This window comes from Diceros bicornis, chromosome 5 (genome assembly GCF_020826845.1).
Source record: "Diceros bicornis minor isolate mBicDic1 chromosome 5, mDicBic1.mat.cur, whole genome shotgun sequence".
Taxonomy (NCBI): Eukaryota; Metazoa; Chordata; class Mammalia; order Perissodactyla; family Rhinocerotidae; genus Diceros; species Diceros bicornis.
Window position 1 is genome coordinate 40,980,428 of NC_080744.1, and position 15,262 is coordinate 40,995,689.

The following is a 15,262-nucleotide window of genomic DNA, read 5'->3' on the forward strand; positions in this document are numbered from 1 at the left end:
TAAGTTTTGAGCATTCAGCTCAAATTCCAAGCTCTCATAAGTTCCAATTCCTCCTAAGTTCTTCCAATTCCTCCTAAGTTTTTCATCCAACATCCCCTCCCTTCTATCTCCCTTTAGTCCTTTTTACCTTTCCCAAGAAAAAAAGTATGAGACTCACTGAGTTTTTAAAGCTGGAAGGGACTCACAGATTATCCAGTTCAACCTTCTTATTTTAGAGATGAAGAAACAGATTCAAAAAAGATCTCATTTGCTCAAGGTCATACAGTTTGTTAGAAGCTAAGCTGGACTAGAATCCAAGTTTCTTGACTCTGAGGATCAACTGTGTTCAGTTAGAAAAGAAATATTTTTTTTATCAAGAAGAAAGAGCATTGTTTCTAAAGTCAAGATGGATACAAACTGAAAGGCATGTGAAGAGTCAGGTGGTTATATGTAGAGCATGCCTACTATGTGCTGAGCACCCTACTAAGAAGGAGAACCTAGTGAGCAGGAAACAAAAAAAAGACATATTTTTTCTACTCTCAAAATTTTATTGTCTTGTAAGCCCTATGCTCAAAGCTAGATGCCCACACACATAAGTTCAAAGAAAGCAAAAAGAACTCTATTGCCAATCAGAGGAGTAAATAAAACTTGAAAAATCTCTGAAGCAAGCAAATCCAGCCAGTCACTTTGCCAAATATCTGATCAAGAGTAGGGTTGAGACTCCATGGTCGCCTCTCCCAGTATAGCCCATGAGGACAGAATGGGCAGGAAGAGACAAGACTGACACTCAAGTTTGTGGGATTTGCCCCTCTACTTCCAAATCCATCTTAGTGAAGATCTGGGGTTTGGCTTGGGAACTTAACATTCATAGGGGAGATGGATAGAGTGAAGAGGAGGTCAATTTCCTTTGAGCCTAGAAGGAAGGGGCCACGGTTTCAGGGGTGCCAGCATTTCAGGGTCACTACCAAAATCCAGAAGCTCAGATGGCTGAATGTTGTCCTGGAATTCAGGACTGCTCCTCTATGCAGCAACTTCTCCTACTTTTCATTCTCAAACAGGTTCTAGAATAGGGTTTCAGAGGGTAATAAGGGTTGCTAAATAGGTCTGCTTTTCTTCAGAGAAGCTGAAACTAGCTGGCTCTATCCCAGACCACTCCAAGCTTTGTTCTACATTTACTTCCTCCTGCCAATCCTGCCCTGCCCAGTCCTCGGATCATCTCAGAGGGTAGTCTCTACCTTACTACCACCATCTGTCAACCAGTCCCATGTCCATATTTCTGCCTTGTTCTTGACAGCACTCCCACTTAACTGGGCCAGCTACACCTAGCCTCTTTCCAGCCTAACTGAAACCTATTTTAACTGGGACTTCTGGAAAGAGAAGTCCATATCACAGATCTATACATTTGTCATTTATTTTTCATGCCACAAACCATCTACTTCATTTCAGGGATCTAGAAGGCAACCTACTCTCATAAAATTAGCCTGGAAAGTTACCAAAACATTTCTCCCCCTTGCTGGTCCAAATGCTGACCATTTTGGGGCCAAGAAATTGGGAGCCAAGGACAAAGGTAACAGCAAAAAAAAAAAAAAGAAGCCAAATTGTGAGAATAATAGGAGAAGAGAAAAAGAGCCAGGGGACCAAGTCCAGACTCCACACAATTGTCTCTAACTGCAGGTTCTAGTTACAGGCTGAGTTCAAAGATAGCCCCTCCCAAGGCCACTCCCCACTCCCAAAGAATACAATACCCTCTGAGGCTTGGTCCTTCCTGCAGTCTGTGTTCTTAGGAAAGGTTGAATGTTGTTCTCCACCCCTCTCCAGGAATCAAAAAAATCAAAAGACATTCCCTCAAAGTCCTGAGAGAAGCCTCTGCCACTACACCAGTCTCAGATTTGTCTCTCAATTTTCAGGAAGAAAGGAAAAAAAATTACAGGATTAGGAGAGGATGAAGGAGAGAGCATGGAGGTAAGGAGAGGCCAGAGCAGGCATGTAATAACCATAGTTCTCAGAGGAAGACATGGCACAAATTCTCCAAATGAGGAATATGGCACTTACGGGGGTCACAAGTATCTCTATTTATAGCTCTGTCTCTGATAACTCTGAAGATCAGAGTCTCTATGGCCCCTTAAGGTCTGGGCTAGACCGGAGGGACAGATAAGGAATGAGAGAGAAAGCCAGAAAAAAGCCAGAGAAATGGGGGTTGGTACAGAAAACCAAAAGACCGACACCTTCCTGGAATGAAAACAATCATCTGGGATCAAAGTTCACACCTAAATATGGCTTCTCCCAATTCATTCTCCCTAGTCCCACCCGGCAATTCCACACACTGGATGACCCCAACTCTCATGACTAACATTTCCCACAATAAAACTCTGAAGAACAGACAGACACCCCTTCCCAACAACAGGTGAGAGATGCTAGAAAACCATACCTAAGCCACTCTGCTTCATCTCCGTTGGTGGCCGTGAAGACGAAAAGAGCCGGTAGCCACCAGGCCTCGAGGATGAAGTCTCAGAAAGCACCTGGAGAAAAAGGACTCTGTATTACCAGGTTGCTACCTCAACCAAGAATTCTAAAACCCAGGTGCTGAATTCCTGCCCCTACAAAGCCAAGCAATGTCAGAATGTTTGAAACAAAGGATTTTTGTGAGGGAAGAAGAATGAAAAGGGAACAGAGAGTGTACGTTGCAGAGGGAACTGTCCAGGGAATCCTTCTATACTAGAAGGCACTTTTATTTCCAAGATGCCTGTCCCCACAGCCCTCCCATCCCAAATCTGAGAAATCATTAGTTAACCATTCTCAGTTCTCAGCAGAGCAGGGTTCCTTAATCTCATCTATCCCTCCACACGACTCCGAAGCCAATCACAATAGCTCAGCCACAATAAGATGTAAAGTCTGGCCACCCTCTCTTCTTTCCAGGAGACAGCTGTGGCTACAACAACCATATTAAGTTTCTAATCTGAACCAAGAAGCCCTCCCCTCCACTCCTGGAGACACTAAACAGATTTCTAAAAAGCCCACAAAGCCCCAATCATACAACCCCCAACATACATCTCCTCCTCCTGCCCCCCACCTCCCCAGATAGAATTCTGAGTCCCTAGGTCCCAAAAGGCAAAGACAGAGGCAGGAAAGGAAGATGAGGTAGGGAGGGACACCTGTGTGCAGGACGCCAGGTGAGTGGCGGACACAGCCTGGGGCTGTAGGCTGATGGTCGGGGAAGGCCGGGGGAGGTCTCCTGACCTCCGGCGGCGCCGTCCCCTCAAGGGGATCAGGTCCAGGTTCCCTGTGCACTGCATGTTCATGACCTGCAATCAGACCGGGTGTTAAGCCGGTCACGGCTCCTTTAACCCCCGGGCTCCCGAAAGCCCCAGTGCCCAGTGGGTAGAGCTAGCTCTAGGGCTAGAGAGGATGATTCCTAGGGCACAGCTGCTATGAAGGTCACAGATTCTGTATTCTAAAAGAGTCCAAAAATATGAGATGACAAGAGGAGAAGAAGGGATGGGGGGAAGGGTTATAGTTAATAAGGATGAGACTGCCAATGCCTATATTTATAGAACAAAGAGAGGAAATATTAATATTAAAAGGCTGTGTGACCAGGAGTAGAGAGAAGATTTTCTTGCAAAGCTGAGGAGCATACCTTGGGCAACCATTATCCTGGATGAGCAATGGTATAAGCAACACTAGGAACTGAAAAGGAAGGAATGTGATTACGACAGGAAGCTTCCTGTAGGCTTGAAAGAAAGAAGGCAGTCTCATCAAGTCTGAGAGATGACACACACAGAGCTCTGCTTCGCCTATGTCTCTTGACTGCTTAAACCAGAAGAAAAAATGTCAAGCACAACAGTGCCAGAGAGACTGGCAGACCACGTGAATGGCAAAGACACTTAGATGTGGAGGAGCAGTTTATTGATGGAAGATTATATGTTATTCTGTCCATTTGATCTATTCACATGAGTCTGTAGGGTACTAGTGTACTGTGGATATTAAGTTAACTTACACCTCAAAGAGAAAATGATGCATACCCATCTAAAGAAACTCTAAGTATTCACAACTTCAAATCCACCTTAAAAAAATCAGGAAGAAAAGGATGAGTCCAGAACAGAAACTACAATTAGTCTTCTCACTTTCTCCAAAATCTGAACTGTAAACGTCAGCTGAACCTATGTAAGCTAGTTACAGATTCTTCTTAAAATAGAAAGATGAATTCCCTTAAGACAGAGAGCTGGCACAGAGCCAGGTGAACAGATATGTCTTTCAAAGCAAGACCCAAATCAGACAGTCAGAGTCTCTGAGACAGAGATAAATCATGGGGTCAAAAAGAATGTCATTGGGCCAAAAAGGGAAAGAATCTTTCCAGGAAAAAAGACCAAAATAAACACCCTAGGACACTTACCTGGACACAATGTGAGATTTACAACAGTTCCTTCCTCTAGGCTAAAGAACTAGAACCAGGACTAGAGACAAACTCCAAGAACAGCAGAACACAGGCCCAGGCTGATAAACCTCCTCATCAGAACAAAGGGAAGACAGGTCGACCTCCAGACTGGATTCCCTTTCTGGGATGACAGTAGTATAGATAACCTTAGAAGGGTTAAGTTAAAGTGCCATTGCTCCTGTCTGAGTTATAATTTTTACCCAAGGCAACAAAGAGATAGATAAGGCCTGGCCTTTAATATCAATTATTATTGTAGTTACTGTTTACTGAGCATCTATATGGCAGATATGACTTTTATTTTATAGATGAAAAAAACTAAGGCTTGTAGAAGTTGCCTGTCCAAGGTCACACAGATTCTAAGTATCAGCCTGGGATTTTAGCCCAGAGTTCATGCTGTTGCTACTATATTTCCTTTTCAAGAAGTGCCTTTTCTTTTTTTTTTTTAATTTTATTTATTTTTTTTCCCCCAAAGCCCCAGTAGATAGTTGTATGTCATAGCTGTACATCCTTCCAGTTGCTGTATGTGGGACGCGGCCTCAGCATGGCGGGAGAAGTGGTGCGTCCGTGTGCGCCCGGGATCCGAACCCGGGCTGCCAGCAGCGGAGCGCGTGCACCCAACCACCAAGCCACGGGGGCTGGCCCAAGAAGTGCCTTTTCAAATTCCTCCAGAGGCTTCCTCCTCAATCTCACCTCTTAAAATCCTTATCTCTCAGGTACCTCTCACTGGCATCTCTTTAATCTCTGAAGCAGCAAAGAGCTTAAAGGAGCTTTACTGGGAGCCCAGCTATGAAAGAGAGATTAAGTAAAACATATCCATCAGGGGCAGGAGGACTCTGCTTAAGGTCCCAAGAATCCCCCCAAAGGGATTCAGAGGATTCCTGGATATTGTCCTATGAGCACTTCCACCACTTCTTTCTCCCAAGCCCTTCTCATTACCTCCATGGAGCCGGCTTTTCGGTTACGAATGAGGGGTGATCTCCTTGGAAGGCCAGGGCCTTCAGAGGGCTGGGATGAAGTCTGCAATGCTCGGTCTGGCTCATCTGATGCCTTCCCCGGGCACAGGTTCTCCAAGCTTCCTTGGTCTGTTTTCATCTCCTCATTCTATCCAATAATAGGCACAGATCGGAGAGGTGTTAATGGCCTCCAGCCTCCTAGTCCCAGACTCCCCAACCCTTTTACCTCCCTGTACTGTTTCCAAGTTTCCCGCGACTTGGTTCCTAAATCCTCCAGTCCCAAATCCCAGCACTCTGACCCACCTCAGAAGAGGCTGGACGGAATCCATAGCCAGTGGGGGCACTGCCTTCTTCCTCAACACCTTTCACTCCAGGGCTGAAGTGCAGCTCCACATGGAACCGCTCCTCTGATAAGGGATCCTATAGGGCATCATCAGACGAAGGGGCAGTTGGAGAAGTTGTATTTGGTGGTGGAAGACCACGCAGGGACAACAGAGAGGAACTCAAGAGGATACATCCTCCCAGGGCTGAGGTTTCAGTGTCTCACCTCACTTCTGGGGCTGATCTATTATAGCTTCCCTTTAACTATAGTCTAGTGTTACAGAATCCTCATTCCCCCACCTCATCTGTTTGAGACTCACCACTCCACATGACTTTCCAACTTCCAGTTCTACAACCCTCTCCATCCATCTCCCACAATAATTCAGCTTTGCTACAGTGTATACAGCAGCACATTTAAAGAAATCTTTGTGGAGCCAGACGAAGAAAGTATATGTGCAACAGTGTTTGACAGAAAAAGACTCATTATAACATCATCCCAAATTCCATATGCTCCCTAATGCCAGAGCTGTGTTCTATGGTATCTCTCTGGCTCAACCCCATTCCAAAACACTTTTTCTCTTCCAGAAGGAACCTCACGGATGCTCTGTGTCATGCTGTGCCTAGATGCCACACCTAGCTGGATTCTACAAATTCTAAGGATAAAAAAGTTTTTTCCTAAAAGGGGATGAAAGAGAAAAAAAGGGCCCTCTCCTCATGCTACCCTGTTAGCTCCTCACCTGTGTGTTGTCCTCATAAAGCATGATGACAATCTGGGTCATGTAGTTAAGCTCTGAGATGGCACTAAGATAAGCCAAAGCTCGCTGCCATTGTGCATCCTGGGTCTCCTATCAAACACAATAAGTGGTAAGCTGATGCCCAGGGACGAGGAACTCAGGGAATGAGCAGGAAGACAAGGAGAATCAAGAAAACTTGCAGTAAAAAAGAAGCATGAGGAGGAAAGTGAAAGAATGCTGGGAAAAGATGTTCATAGGCTGAAGGAAGAAGGATCCTTACATCAAGAAGTCCCCCATAACGGAATACACTGAGTAGGGAGTGGACATGGCTTTCACTGGTGAAATAGAGACGTGTTCGAACATGGCGGCCTGGGGAGAGCACTCCTCGGGAGTACCTGAGATAAGAGCTAAATTAATCACACTGTCAGATAATCCTCTTCCCACCCATCCACAAACTCCCTCCTCCCTCCTCAAAGACTTCTCTTCTCTTTTCTATCCCAGGATCACTTCTATTCTTGGTTCCCCAACCTATCCCAGCCTTGATTCCCCCAAGGACTCCCTGACATGCCCCTCCCTCCATCCAGCACCCCTCCCAGCCCTCCCTCACAGGGGATGCAGCTTGTTGACAGACTCATCCTCGTGGGTTCTCTGCAGGTCAAGTAGTATCTTCCGCAACAGTGGAAGACAGAAGCCCACGGCAATTTCCAGTTTCTCCTCCCGACTGATCCCGTACTCCTGGGGGCCATAGGCCAGGAATAAGTACCTCAATGAGTCTTGTTTTCCTCTCGCCTCATACACCCAGGCTCAAGATCATGCTTGTCTTCACCTCAGATCTAGGACTTCTTTCATATCCACCACACGCCCCCTCTCCATGTTTCTCCTCAGTTAGCCTCTTGTACTTACTCAGAGCCAGAATGGACCTTGAGAACTGTAGCAACTCAACTAATTCCTTCTCTAAGTTTCCTTCCCCTGGGTCCCACACCACCCCTCCTTTCTGCCTTTTCCCTCCTTCTTTCCCCACTGCCCCTATCCCCAGGCTAGATCCCTTATATGAGACACACCTGGGGAATGACCACATCTGCCAATGCCTTAGAGAGACGTAGCAACTCTGCTGTGCCTTGCAGTCCCAGACTCCCATTGTGCTGCACATCATACTTGACACAGTCATAGATGTCAGGGATCTTACTGATATCATAGCGCCCACTCTTCTGTCGGAAGTCATGCTCCAGCTTGCTCCAACGCTGTAGCATTAGCTCTAGTGTCTCACTGTGGTAGAGTTGCAGGTCTGGAAGGAAGATAGACAGAGAGAGCCATAGATTTTTACCTCTAACAAAAGACCCTAACAAATCTGAAGTAGAAACAGAGAGACGAGGATGCCTTGTCTCAGACATTTAGGAGAGGACACAGGATTGCCTGAGGAGCCCATCTATACCTGAAACCTTGAAGGAAAGATAGTATTCATACCCACCTACAGACTTGGGGTCCTGCATCCGTTCTCGGATCTGGTGAGTGAGGTTTTCAATCAGGGCAAATACCTGATCACAGACCTTCACAGGATTCTGAATGATAGCCATGGAGTTGAGTAGGGAAGTACTTCCAGTGGGAGCCAACTGTGGGGAACAGAGAGATGAAAAGTAAGATAGGCTCAGTGCCAATTTTCCAGATTCCTATGAGCTTATTACAGAGACTGCCTGCAAATAAGATCTGTTTGTCTGTTCACTCCAATGAGCATTCTTAGGCTACTGGGCATACTAGCAGTTGTAGGGCCTTCAGATGAGAGGACTGCTTAGCACACAGTCATCTAAGAGGGGCTGATAAAAAGTCTTGGAGTCCAGAGAAAACAACACAGACCTAGGTCCTCTTCTTGGGGGTTCGAAAATACACATGGAAAATGCTGGGGAATAAAGATTAAACCAAAATCCCTCAAAATCCCCACAGAATGTTCTCATGAGTGGGTAACAGAGATAACATTATCTTATTCCTCTAAACAAGATGCTAGCTTGAATCTAGAGTAGAGGCGCTACCTCAGAACTAGGTTCCAACTCAAGCTTTTAGGACAGTCATAGACAATGAAGAATGGGGAAGGGGAAAGGGGACTGTGGGTGGAATGCACACATTCTTCCCAGATCCTCCCAAGTTCCATTCCTGCTAGCAAAAAGAAGCAAGGGAGAAAGGAAAGGTGACTTAGCTTTTTTTGGATTTGACATTGAACAATGGATTAGAAAATAAGGGAGCAAGGTCCTGCCTTATTAAGGCCTGCACAGAGAAGAACAAAGAAAATGCCATTCTCTAGGCAATGTACTCCGCTACTTAGCACATTTAAGAACCCATCAGAAATGGTTACACAACAGTGTGAATGTACCTAATGCCACTGAACTGTATACTTAAAAATGGTTAAAGTGGTACCACCATTTTAAAAAAATAAATATTTTTTTAAAAAAAGAACCAATCAGAAATGAGGAGCTATCATTGGTATGATGGTAGAAAATCATTGTCTAGCATAAGCTCCCCAGTCAATCATGGGCTGGATACACAGGGAAAAGGATGACACTGGGCAATGGCATCCACTGTGATTAACCCTCTGAGGCAGTGTACCATAGTGGCTAACAGCCTGGGCTCTCGATTTAGACTCCTTGGGTTCATACTAGCTGGGTGACCTTGGAAAGGCTGCTTAAATTCTTCTGAGCCTAGGTTTTCTCATCTGTAAAATGGAGAAAAAGTAGTACAGGTCCACAGTTCTTATGGTGGATTAAAGATGGTCATTAATTCTTTGTTACCTTCTCCTTCCCTTGAATCTGGGCTGGCCCTGTGACTGCTTAACCAATAAAAAAATAACAAAGTCATGTTGTGCTAATTCTGGTATTACACTTTTAAAAAGCTCGGAGGGCCGGCCCTGTGGCTTAGTGGTTAAGTGCGCGCGCTCCGCTACTGGCGGCCCGGGGTTCGGATCCCGGGCACGCCGACGCACCGCTTCTCCGGCCATGTTGAGGCCGTGTCCCACATACAGCAACTAGAAGGATGTGCAACTATGACATACAACTATCTACTGGGGCTTTGGGGAAAAAAAATAAAAAATAAAATAAATAAATAAAAAAGCTTGGAAGCTTCTGTTTTGGGGGAGTCCTAAGCTACCATTTAAAAAAACTGGCTACCATGAGAAACTACATGGAAAAACACGTGGAGAGGAGAGGCTCTGAGACTACAGGGAAAACACGAACAGGGAGAGAGCCCAGCCATCCCAGCAACCCAGTCAAGTCTCCAGATGGTACCAGCCCCAACATCTGCACATCTGGACAATTTTAGGACAGACCTCAAGCAAGACCAGTTGAGCCTAGAACTGTAAGATAATAAAATGGTTGCTGTTTTAAGTTACTGAGTTTTGGGGTAGTTTTTTTACACAGCAATAGATAACTGAAACACTCTCTCATTTAAAATCCTTGGGACCAGCTGTGTTTTGGTATTGAGAGTTTTTCGGACTTTAGAAAGTTAATACAGTGTATATGTCACACGTTACATAATACCTCCAGTAGGGCCTAGGGCATAACCAAACACTCATATTTCTGCAGCAAAATGTATGACTATTTACACTAAAAGGGATAAACAGGGCTTAGAAATAGTCTTATCATGTCAGGTTTTGCTGCCAAATGAATCTTGGTACCAAACTTATACAAATCTTTTTGATTTTTGAAATTTTGGATAAGAGATTATGGACACATACTTATCTCAAAGGGTAAGGCTTAAATGAGACAATGTATGGAAAGCATGTAAAACAGTGCCTGGCATGTAGTAAGTACCTTTACTGATCACTATTATTTAGAATTTGGGATTGGGGGTATGTTGGGCACAAAGGTAGTGAGAGCTTGACCTGATCATAATCCTCAGGGCCAAAAGGTGCATCCTGCTGCAAAATATGGTGCAGCCGAGCCTTCACCCGGTGCTGGCAGCTGCTCAAGGAATCACCATTGCTGTCCAGGAGCCCATTCATGTTGGCACTCTTCACCATTTGTACCAAAATGGGTGTCAGCTCCCCTTCTAGAGCCAGAAGGCCCTGGAAGGGAAGCACAAAGTCTATTAGTTTTCCTTCCTGTCTAGTCCCCATAGGCCTAGATGATCCCAGAGATCAAATGAGAGCTGGCTTGGAGAGCTGGGGTAAGGTCAAGGGGCTTACCCCCACTAATTATTCTCAGCTCATTCTCAGTAGTATAGAATGGGGTCAGACACAAGCAAAAACTTCTCTGAGTCAGCATACAAAGATCCTGAAATTTTCCAACTACTTCTCCAAACTCTTTGCTTCTCTACCTAATGGATGCTGGGACTGTGGGAGAACTGTATTGTGCACCTTGGCAAAGGCAGCAGCAGTCATCTGGACTCGGCCCTCATCAGAGGCATAGATCTTGAGATCATGGCGGAAAGTGCTATGGAGACGAAGCAGCCCACAACCGGGGAAGCCAGCATAGTCACCTGGGGGCAAAGGGGAGGACCAGGAATGGACGCTACAAATACCCACATGGAAGAAAGAATGCTCATCCCCCCGTTAACTTCTCCATCACCTCTGTCCCTTTTTTCCCCCAACTTATTCTCTAATCATCTTATCCCAGCCCTGCTAGGTATTTACTCCCTAAAACACTCACCCTGTCCTCCAGGGTACATGCAGCGAAAAGCTCGCCCTAGCTCCTCAGCCTGAACACGGCCAGCAGGAGTCAGTTCTCCACCCCACTTCAGTACCAGCAATAGAGATGGGGCCAGAGCCTCCCTCTGTGGATCTGTGGGAATAAGGGGCAGTGAACAGGTCTAGATCTAAGGAAAATAGCGGGGACATCTAAATGTTAGGTCTTCTGAGGAGCCCAAAAAGGTAATTTGGGATAGAGGTCATCTAAGGGTTCAAGAATAAGAGATCTGAATGGTAATGGGAAGGGGGTAGTATATTTTACCTTGCCCCTCATTAGAAGTTTTTACTCCATGAGGGTAGTAAGTCAACTGTACCTTCCGGTTGATGCCTGAGAAGTGACCATACCTGCAGGATAAACTCACAGTTTACTTTCTTCCCCAGCACCCAATTCTCACTGTTATTGGCTCCCGTTTCCTATCCCCTTTCTCACATCTCCAGCACAGACTTCAGCTGCTCTAGTTTCCTAGTCTTCTCCTCGATCTCACCACCTGGTTCTTTCTCCAGTTCACCCAATAGCAGCCTTGTGATGTCCAGCACCTCCTGGAGGAAATAATAGGGTACCCATGCAGGAGGCCAAGTCTTGGCCAGTTACCTCGTCATCCTGGTCTCTCATCGAGGCCCCCAAGCCCATACCCTCTATCTTTCCCATAGCACTGCTCTTCCCAGCCAGATTCACCACCTTACCTGTAGTTGCTCGGGCCGCTTTAGTTTTAATTTCCCTGTCTTGTAGCCACCATGTTTTTCAAATAGACTAAAAAACCTGAAGAAATAAGGAGAACCTTCAGTATGAAGCGAGACAGTCAAAGCCTCTGGGAGCTTCTGCCTCCCATCTCCCTCACAAAAACCTATTTGTCTAAATTAGGACACTCTTCCTACCTTGAGTGTGTCACTTCCATCTTCATCTTCTGCTTAGGGGTACGATCCCCATGACGGATAATTGCAATGACACAACGAAGTTCCATCCTAAGATAGGGAATGTTGTTAGATCCTCTCCCCCAACCTTCCTCAAACCACTCCCATCACTTCATCCTTCTCAACACGTTAAAAAACAGAAGAAAAACTATCCAAGGTTAGGAATATAGATAGGGTTAAGGAAACTGTCTAGAAGAGACCCAGGCTCCACTACTCAGATGACACAGGGTCAGGAAGTAACCACTGGCCTGGCTTAGGTGCCTTAAGTAGGTTACTCCAGATTTTTTACTTTTGCTCACATAGTGCCAGATGTGGTAGGGACAATGGGAATGTCCTCAGCCTCTGTGGGGATAGACCATGGGATCTGGAACTGTGGGGCAAGCTCCCGCATTATGGTGTTCCTGGAGGGAGAAACGTGAAGAAGCCATGTGAAAATGAATGAACCAGAACTACACATATGAACAAAGCTCACAAAAACTAGCAAGTTGTAGAATACATTAATGTAAAGTCTAAAAACATGCAAAAGAAAACCCCATATATGTAGTAAAAACATTAATAAATGCATGGGAATGAAAAACACCAAATGAAGGATTATGGTTACCTCCCGGTGGGAGGGAAGGGGATATAACTAGTGAGGGGTATGTAGGGACTTAACTATATTCTTAACATTTTATTTCTTAAGCTCAATGGTGAATACATGGATATTCACCATATATATCATTCCTTATACATTTTTGAATGCTTTAAATATTACATGATTAATTTTTTTAAGTCAAGTTGTATTGACAAACAGTATTACAGTATGATCACACTTAGTACAATGTAGTTTATTTATACACGGCAGAAAAAGACATACTGTTATGTCTAAAACTGTTAACAGTAATTACCTCTGGGGCGTGCAGTGTTGGGAAGGCAAGAGGGCTGAGGAGCCCTTTCTCTATTTTCCTTTTTCACTTTTAAATAATTTTTATAATATTTAAAATAAAGTAAAAGCTTTCTAACTCTCTTCTCTAAGCCCATTCTCACCAGACCAGACCACTGTGTCCCTTACCCCAGAATCTTGGCACAGTCATCGTAGTATTTCATTGAATTCTTAACAAAACTGAAGCCATTGACATCACACACAAAGGAGTGACCATTGGCACGAAGAAGGTCAAAACCACAAACTGTTTGCTGCAGGAGAAAGAGGAAAGATGAGAAAAAGAGAGCTACTCCTTCTTCCCAGACCCCTGCTCCTGTCTCTCTCCCTCATTCCACAGCACCCTCCCTGCCACGGGCCTTCCTCTCCACCTTAAAAGCTACGCAGACTTTCCTGGCCACCAGCTTTTCCATGGCAGTCAGCATGACTGGATATCGAATCTCTTTGCCTTCACTGTCTCGTTCCACCTTCCCATCCAAAGCTGGAGATTTTCTGGCTTCAGCATGGGCATAGTCTGGCCCCACTGTATACACCTGCAGGTACATAGCATCACTGAGTATGCCCACAGCTCACCCTGCATATAAGAAGACAATATGAGCAAAAAGTCTATATACTAGTTTCAAAGTAAAAATACAAAAACAAAAAAACCCTGAGCATCAAGATCAAGGAGACTGACATTTTTCTTACTGAGCCCTACTGAAGTATCATCATGAAGCTTTCTCCTTGGGACTCCAGCACTATTGTCTAGTCCTTACTAAGAAATAACTTACCAACATTATACCATTTTCCATGTCACCCCTGTCCTTGCTCTGATAGTGACAATGTAAATGTCTACTTCCCCCACTCGTTATCTTCACCTGAATATGAAAGCCAATCATATCCACACTTTATTTTCTATGACCCCCTCCATAAACTTCCACTTGCTTCCCAAGCACCTCATCCCACCCAGACATTTATAACCTCTTAAATCCCTGTATCCACCATAACCTTGACATCTGTGCCGTCTGTTGGCATAAACTCCTCATAGATGTATGACCCTGTTTTTCGGACACTGCTCTCAGGAGAGTAAACGCTGCTTCGGCTGCCAATCTTTAGAAGAAAAAAGAAGAAAAAAAATGTTGCCTTTACTTTGTCCCCAGATCCTCCAGCTTCCCTCCCCACAACCTCATTCTTGTCCTTTTACCTCTCTGACTCCCCAAATGCTCAAATGTCCCCCACACCTTACGGAAGAGGCGCTGGCTTCCTCCTCCAGCTGAGCTGGGGTAGTAGATGTAAACATTGTGGTCCTCTGCACTCACTGGCTTCTCCACAAAGGGCTTGGGAAAGACAGCTCCATTTACCTCTACCTGGTCTTCACCTTCTATCAGGTTGCACTCTGAAAGATAGATGTGTGGTCATTCCTAGGTCCTAGGGTTGTAGAATACTTCCAACTTCCATTTCTCCAAGTTTTAATCTCCATAACCCTCAAATTCTATGACTATATCTTAGTAATAGATATGGTAACATCTATATGGTATATAGATATAATAATATCTATCTAAGAGGTCCAAGGCTCTGTCCAAAGACCCAAGGCTCTAACTCGACCCATAATCCAATAACCAAAGCCTCACTTAGATAGGTGGTACATAGGAGATGTCTAGAGGGTGGAGAACTGGCCTGTCATAGAAAGCAAGGCAGGGCAGGACTGGACAAGGCCAGGTACTCACCCTCAGGCCGGGCAGGGTCACGATTTAGCACAGCATATCGAGGCAGATCAATACCCTCCTCCTGCAGGATCCGGTACACCTCCCTCCTGTCACCCCAAATAAATTAGCTGGGAGAGGTGGGGGATGGTGACTAAGGGGAGAAACTAGGGATTTCATTTGCTCAGGAATTGGGACATACCAGGGTACAGAACTTAAGAGGGTATGGTACAAAAATTAAGCATGATTGACTCTGCACCTCCCAGAGCGGGCAAGATCTCAGGGCCACCCATCCCAACCAGTCAACAGAAAGCTATACCTATCCTGGATGTAATACTGCATAGCCAGGTCATTGATAAGAAAGGGGTTTCGAAGCTTGGAGTAAGCAACAGCTTTGTCCAGAGGAAAGCCTGGGATGGAGAAAGGAAATAGAGAGACCAAAGAAAGAAAGCAAAAGAGACAGAGTGAGAAAACAGTAAGAAAAATAGAGAGACATATTAACGCTATTAGCTGCCACTGAGCTCCTCTACTCATCTAACCCATCATTTATCCTTCTGCCCAACTTCCCAAGCCTAGAATATTCATCAGGAAAAAGAAAGAAATTATTTTGAGTCCTTCCAGAGACCCAATTCTGTCAGAGACCCTAAGAGCCTTAGAGCTG

At 45.1% G+C, this 15,262-nt stretch overlaps 1 protein-coding gene across 17 annotated transcripts in view; it reads right to left on the bottom strand.

The window, feature by feature from the left end:
* The window catches only part of PPIP5K1 (diphosphoinositol pentakisphosphate kinase 1), a 36,763-nt gene that overhangs the window by 19,942 nt on the left and 1,559 nt on the right, over positions 1–15,262 (bottom strand). For 6 of the 17 annotated variants that reach the window (XM_058541422.1, XM_058541423.1, XM_058541431.1 and 3 more), the window contains 23 exons: positions 14,921–15,011; positions 14,626–14,711; positions 14,140–14,294; positions 13,907–14,008; positions 13,291–13,452; positions 13,052–13,173; positions 12,300–12,401; positions 11,965–12,051; positions 11,773–11,848; positions 11,519–11,628; positions 11,351–11,433; positions 11,051–11,182; positions 10,759–10,880; positions 10,285–10,467; positions 7,888–8,029; positions 7,481–7,704; positions 7,027–7,154; positions 6,700–6,814; positions 6,423–6,530; positions 5,668–5,784; positions 5,348–5,512; positions 3,132–3,281; positions 2,408–2,498 (listed from right to left, as the gene is read on the bottom strand). In XM_058541422.1, coding sequence (XP_058397405.1) covers positions 2,408–2,498; positions 3,132–3,281; positions 5,348–5,512; positions 5,668–5,784; positions 6,423–6,530; positions 6,700–6,814; positions 7,027–7,154; positions 7,481–7,704; positions 7,888–8,029; positions 10,285–10,467; positions 10,759–10,880; positions 11,051–11,182; positions 11,351–11,433; positions 11,519–11,628; positions 11,773–11,848; positions 11,965–12,051; positions 12,300–12,401; positions 13,052–13,173; positions 13,291–13,452; positions 13,907–14,008; positions 14,140–14,294; positions 14,626–14,711; positions 14,921–15,011 — 2,853 coding nt within the window. Of the gene's footprint in view, positions 1–2,407; positions 2,499–3,131; positions 3,282–5,347; positions 5,513–5,667; positions 5,785–6,422; positions 6,531–6,699; positions 6,815–7,026; positions 7,155–7,480; positions 7,705–7,887; positions 8,030–10,284; positions 10,468–10,758; positions 10,881–11,050; positions 11,183–11,350; positions 11,434–11,518; positions 11,629–11,772; positions 11,849–11,964; positions 12,052–12,299; positions 12,402–13,051; positions 13,174–13,290; positions 13,494–13,906; positions 14,009–14,139; positions 14,295–14,625; positions 14,712–14,920; positions 15,012–15,262 lie in introns of those variants that run through there. The other 11 variants (XM_058541439.1, XM_058541436.1, XM_058541434.1 and 8 more) reach the window with 6 other exon arrangements.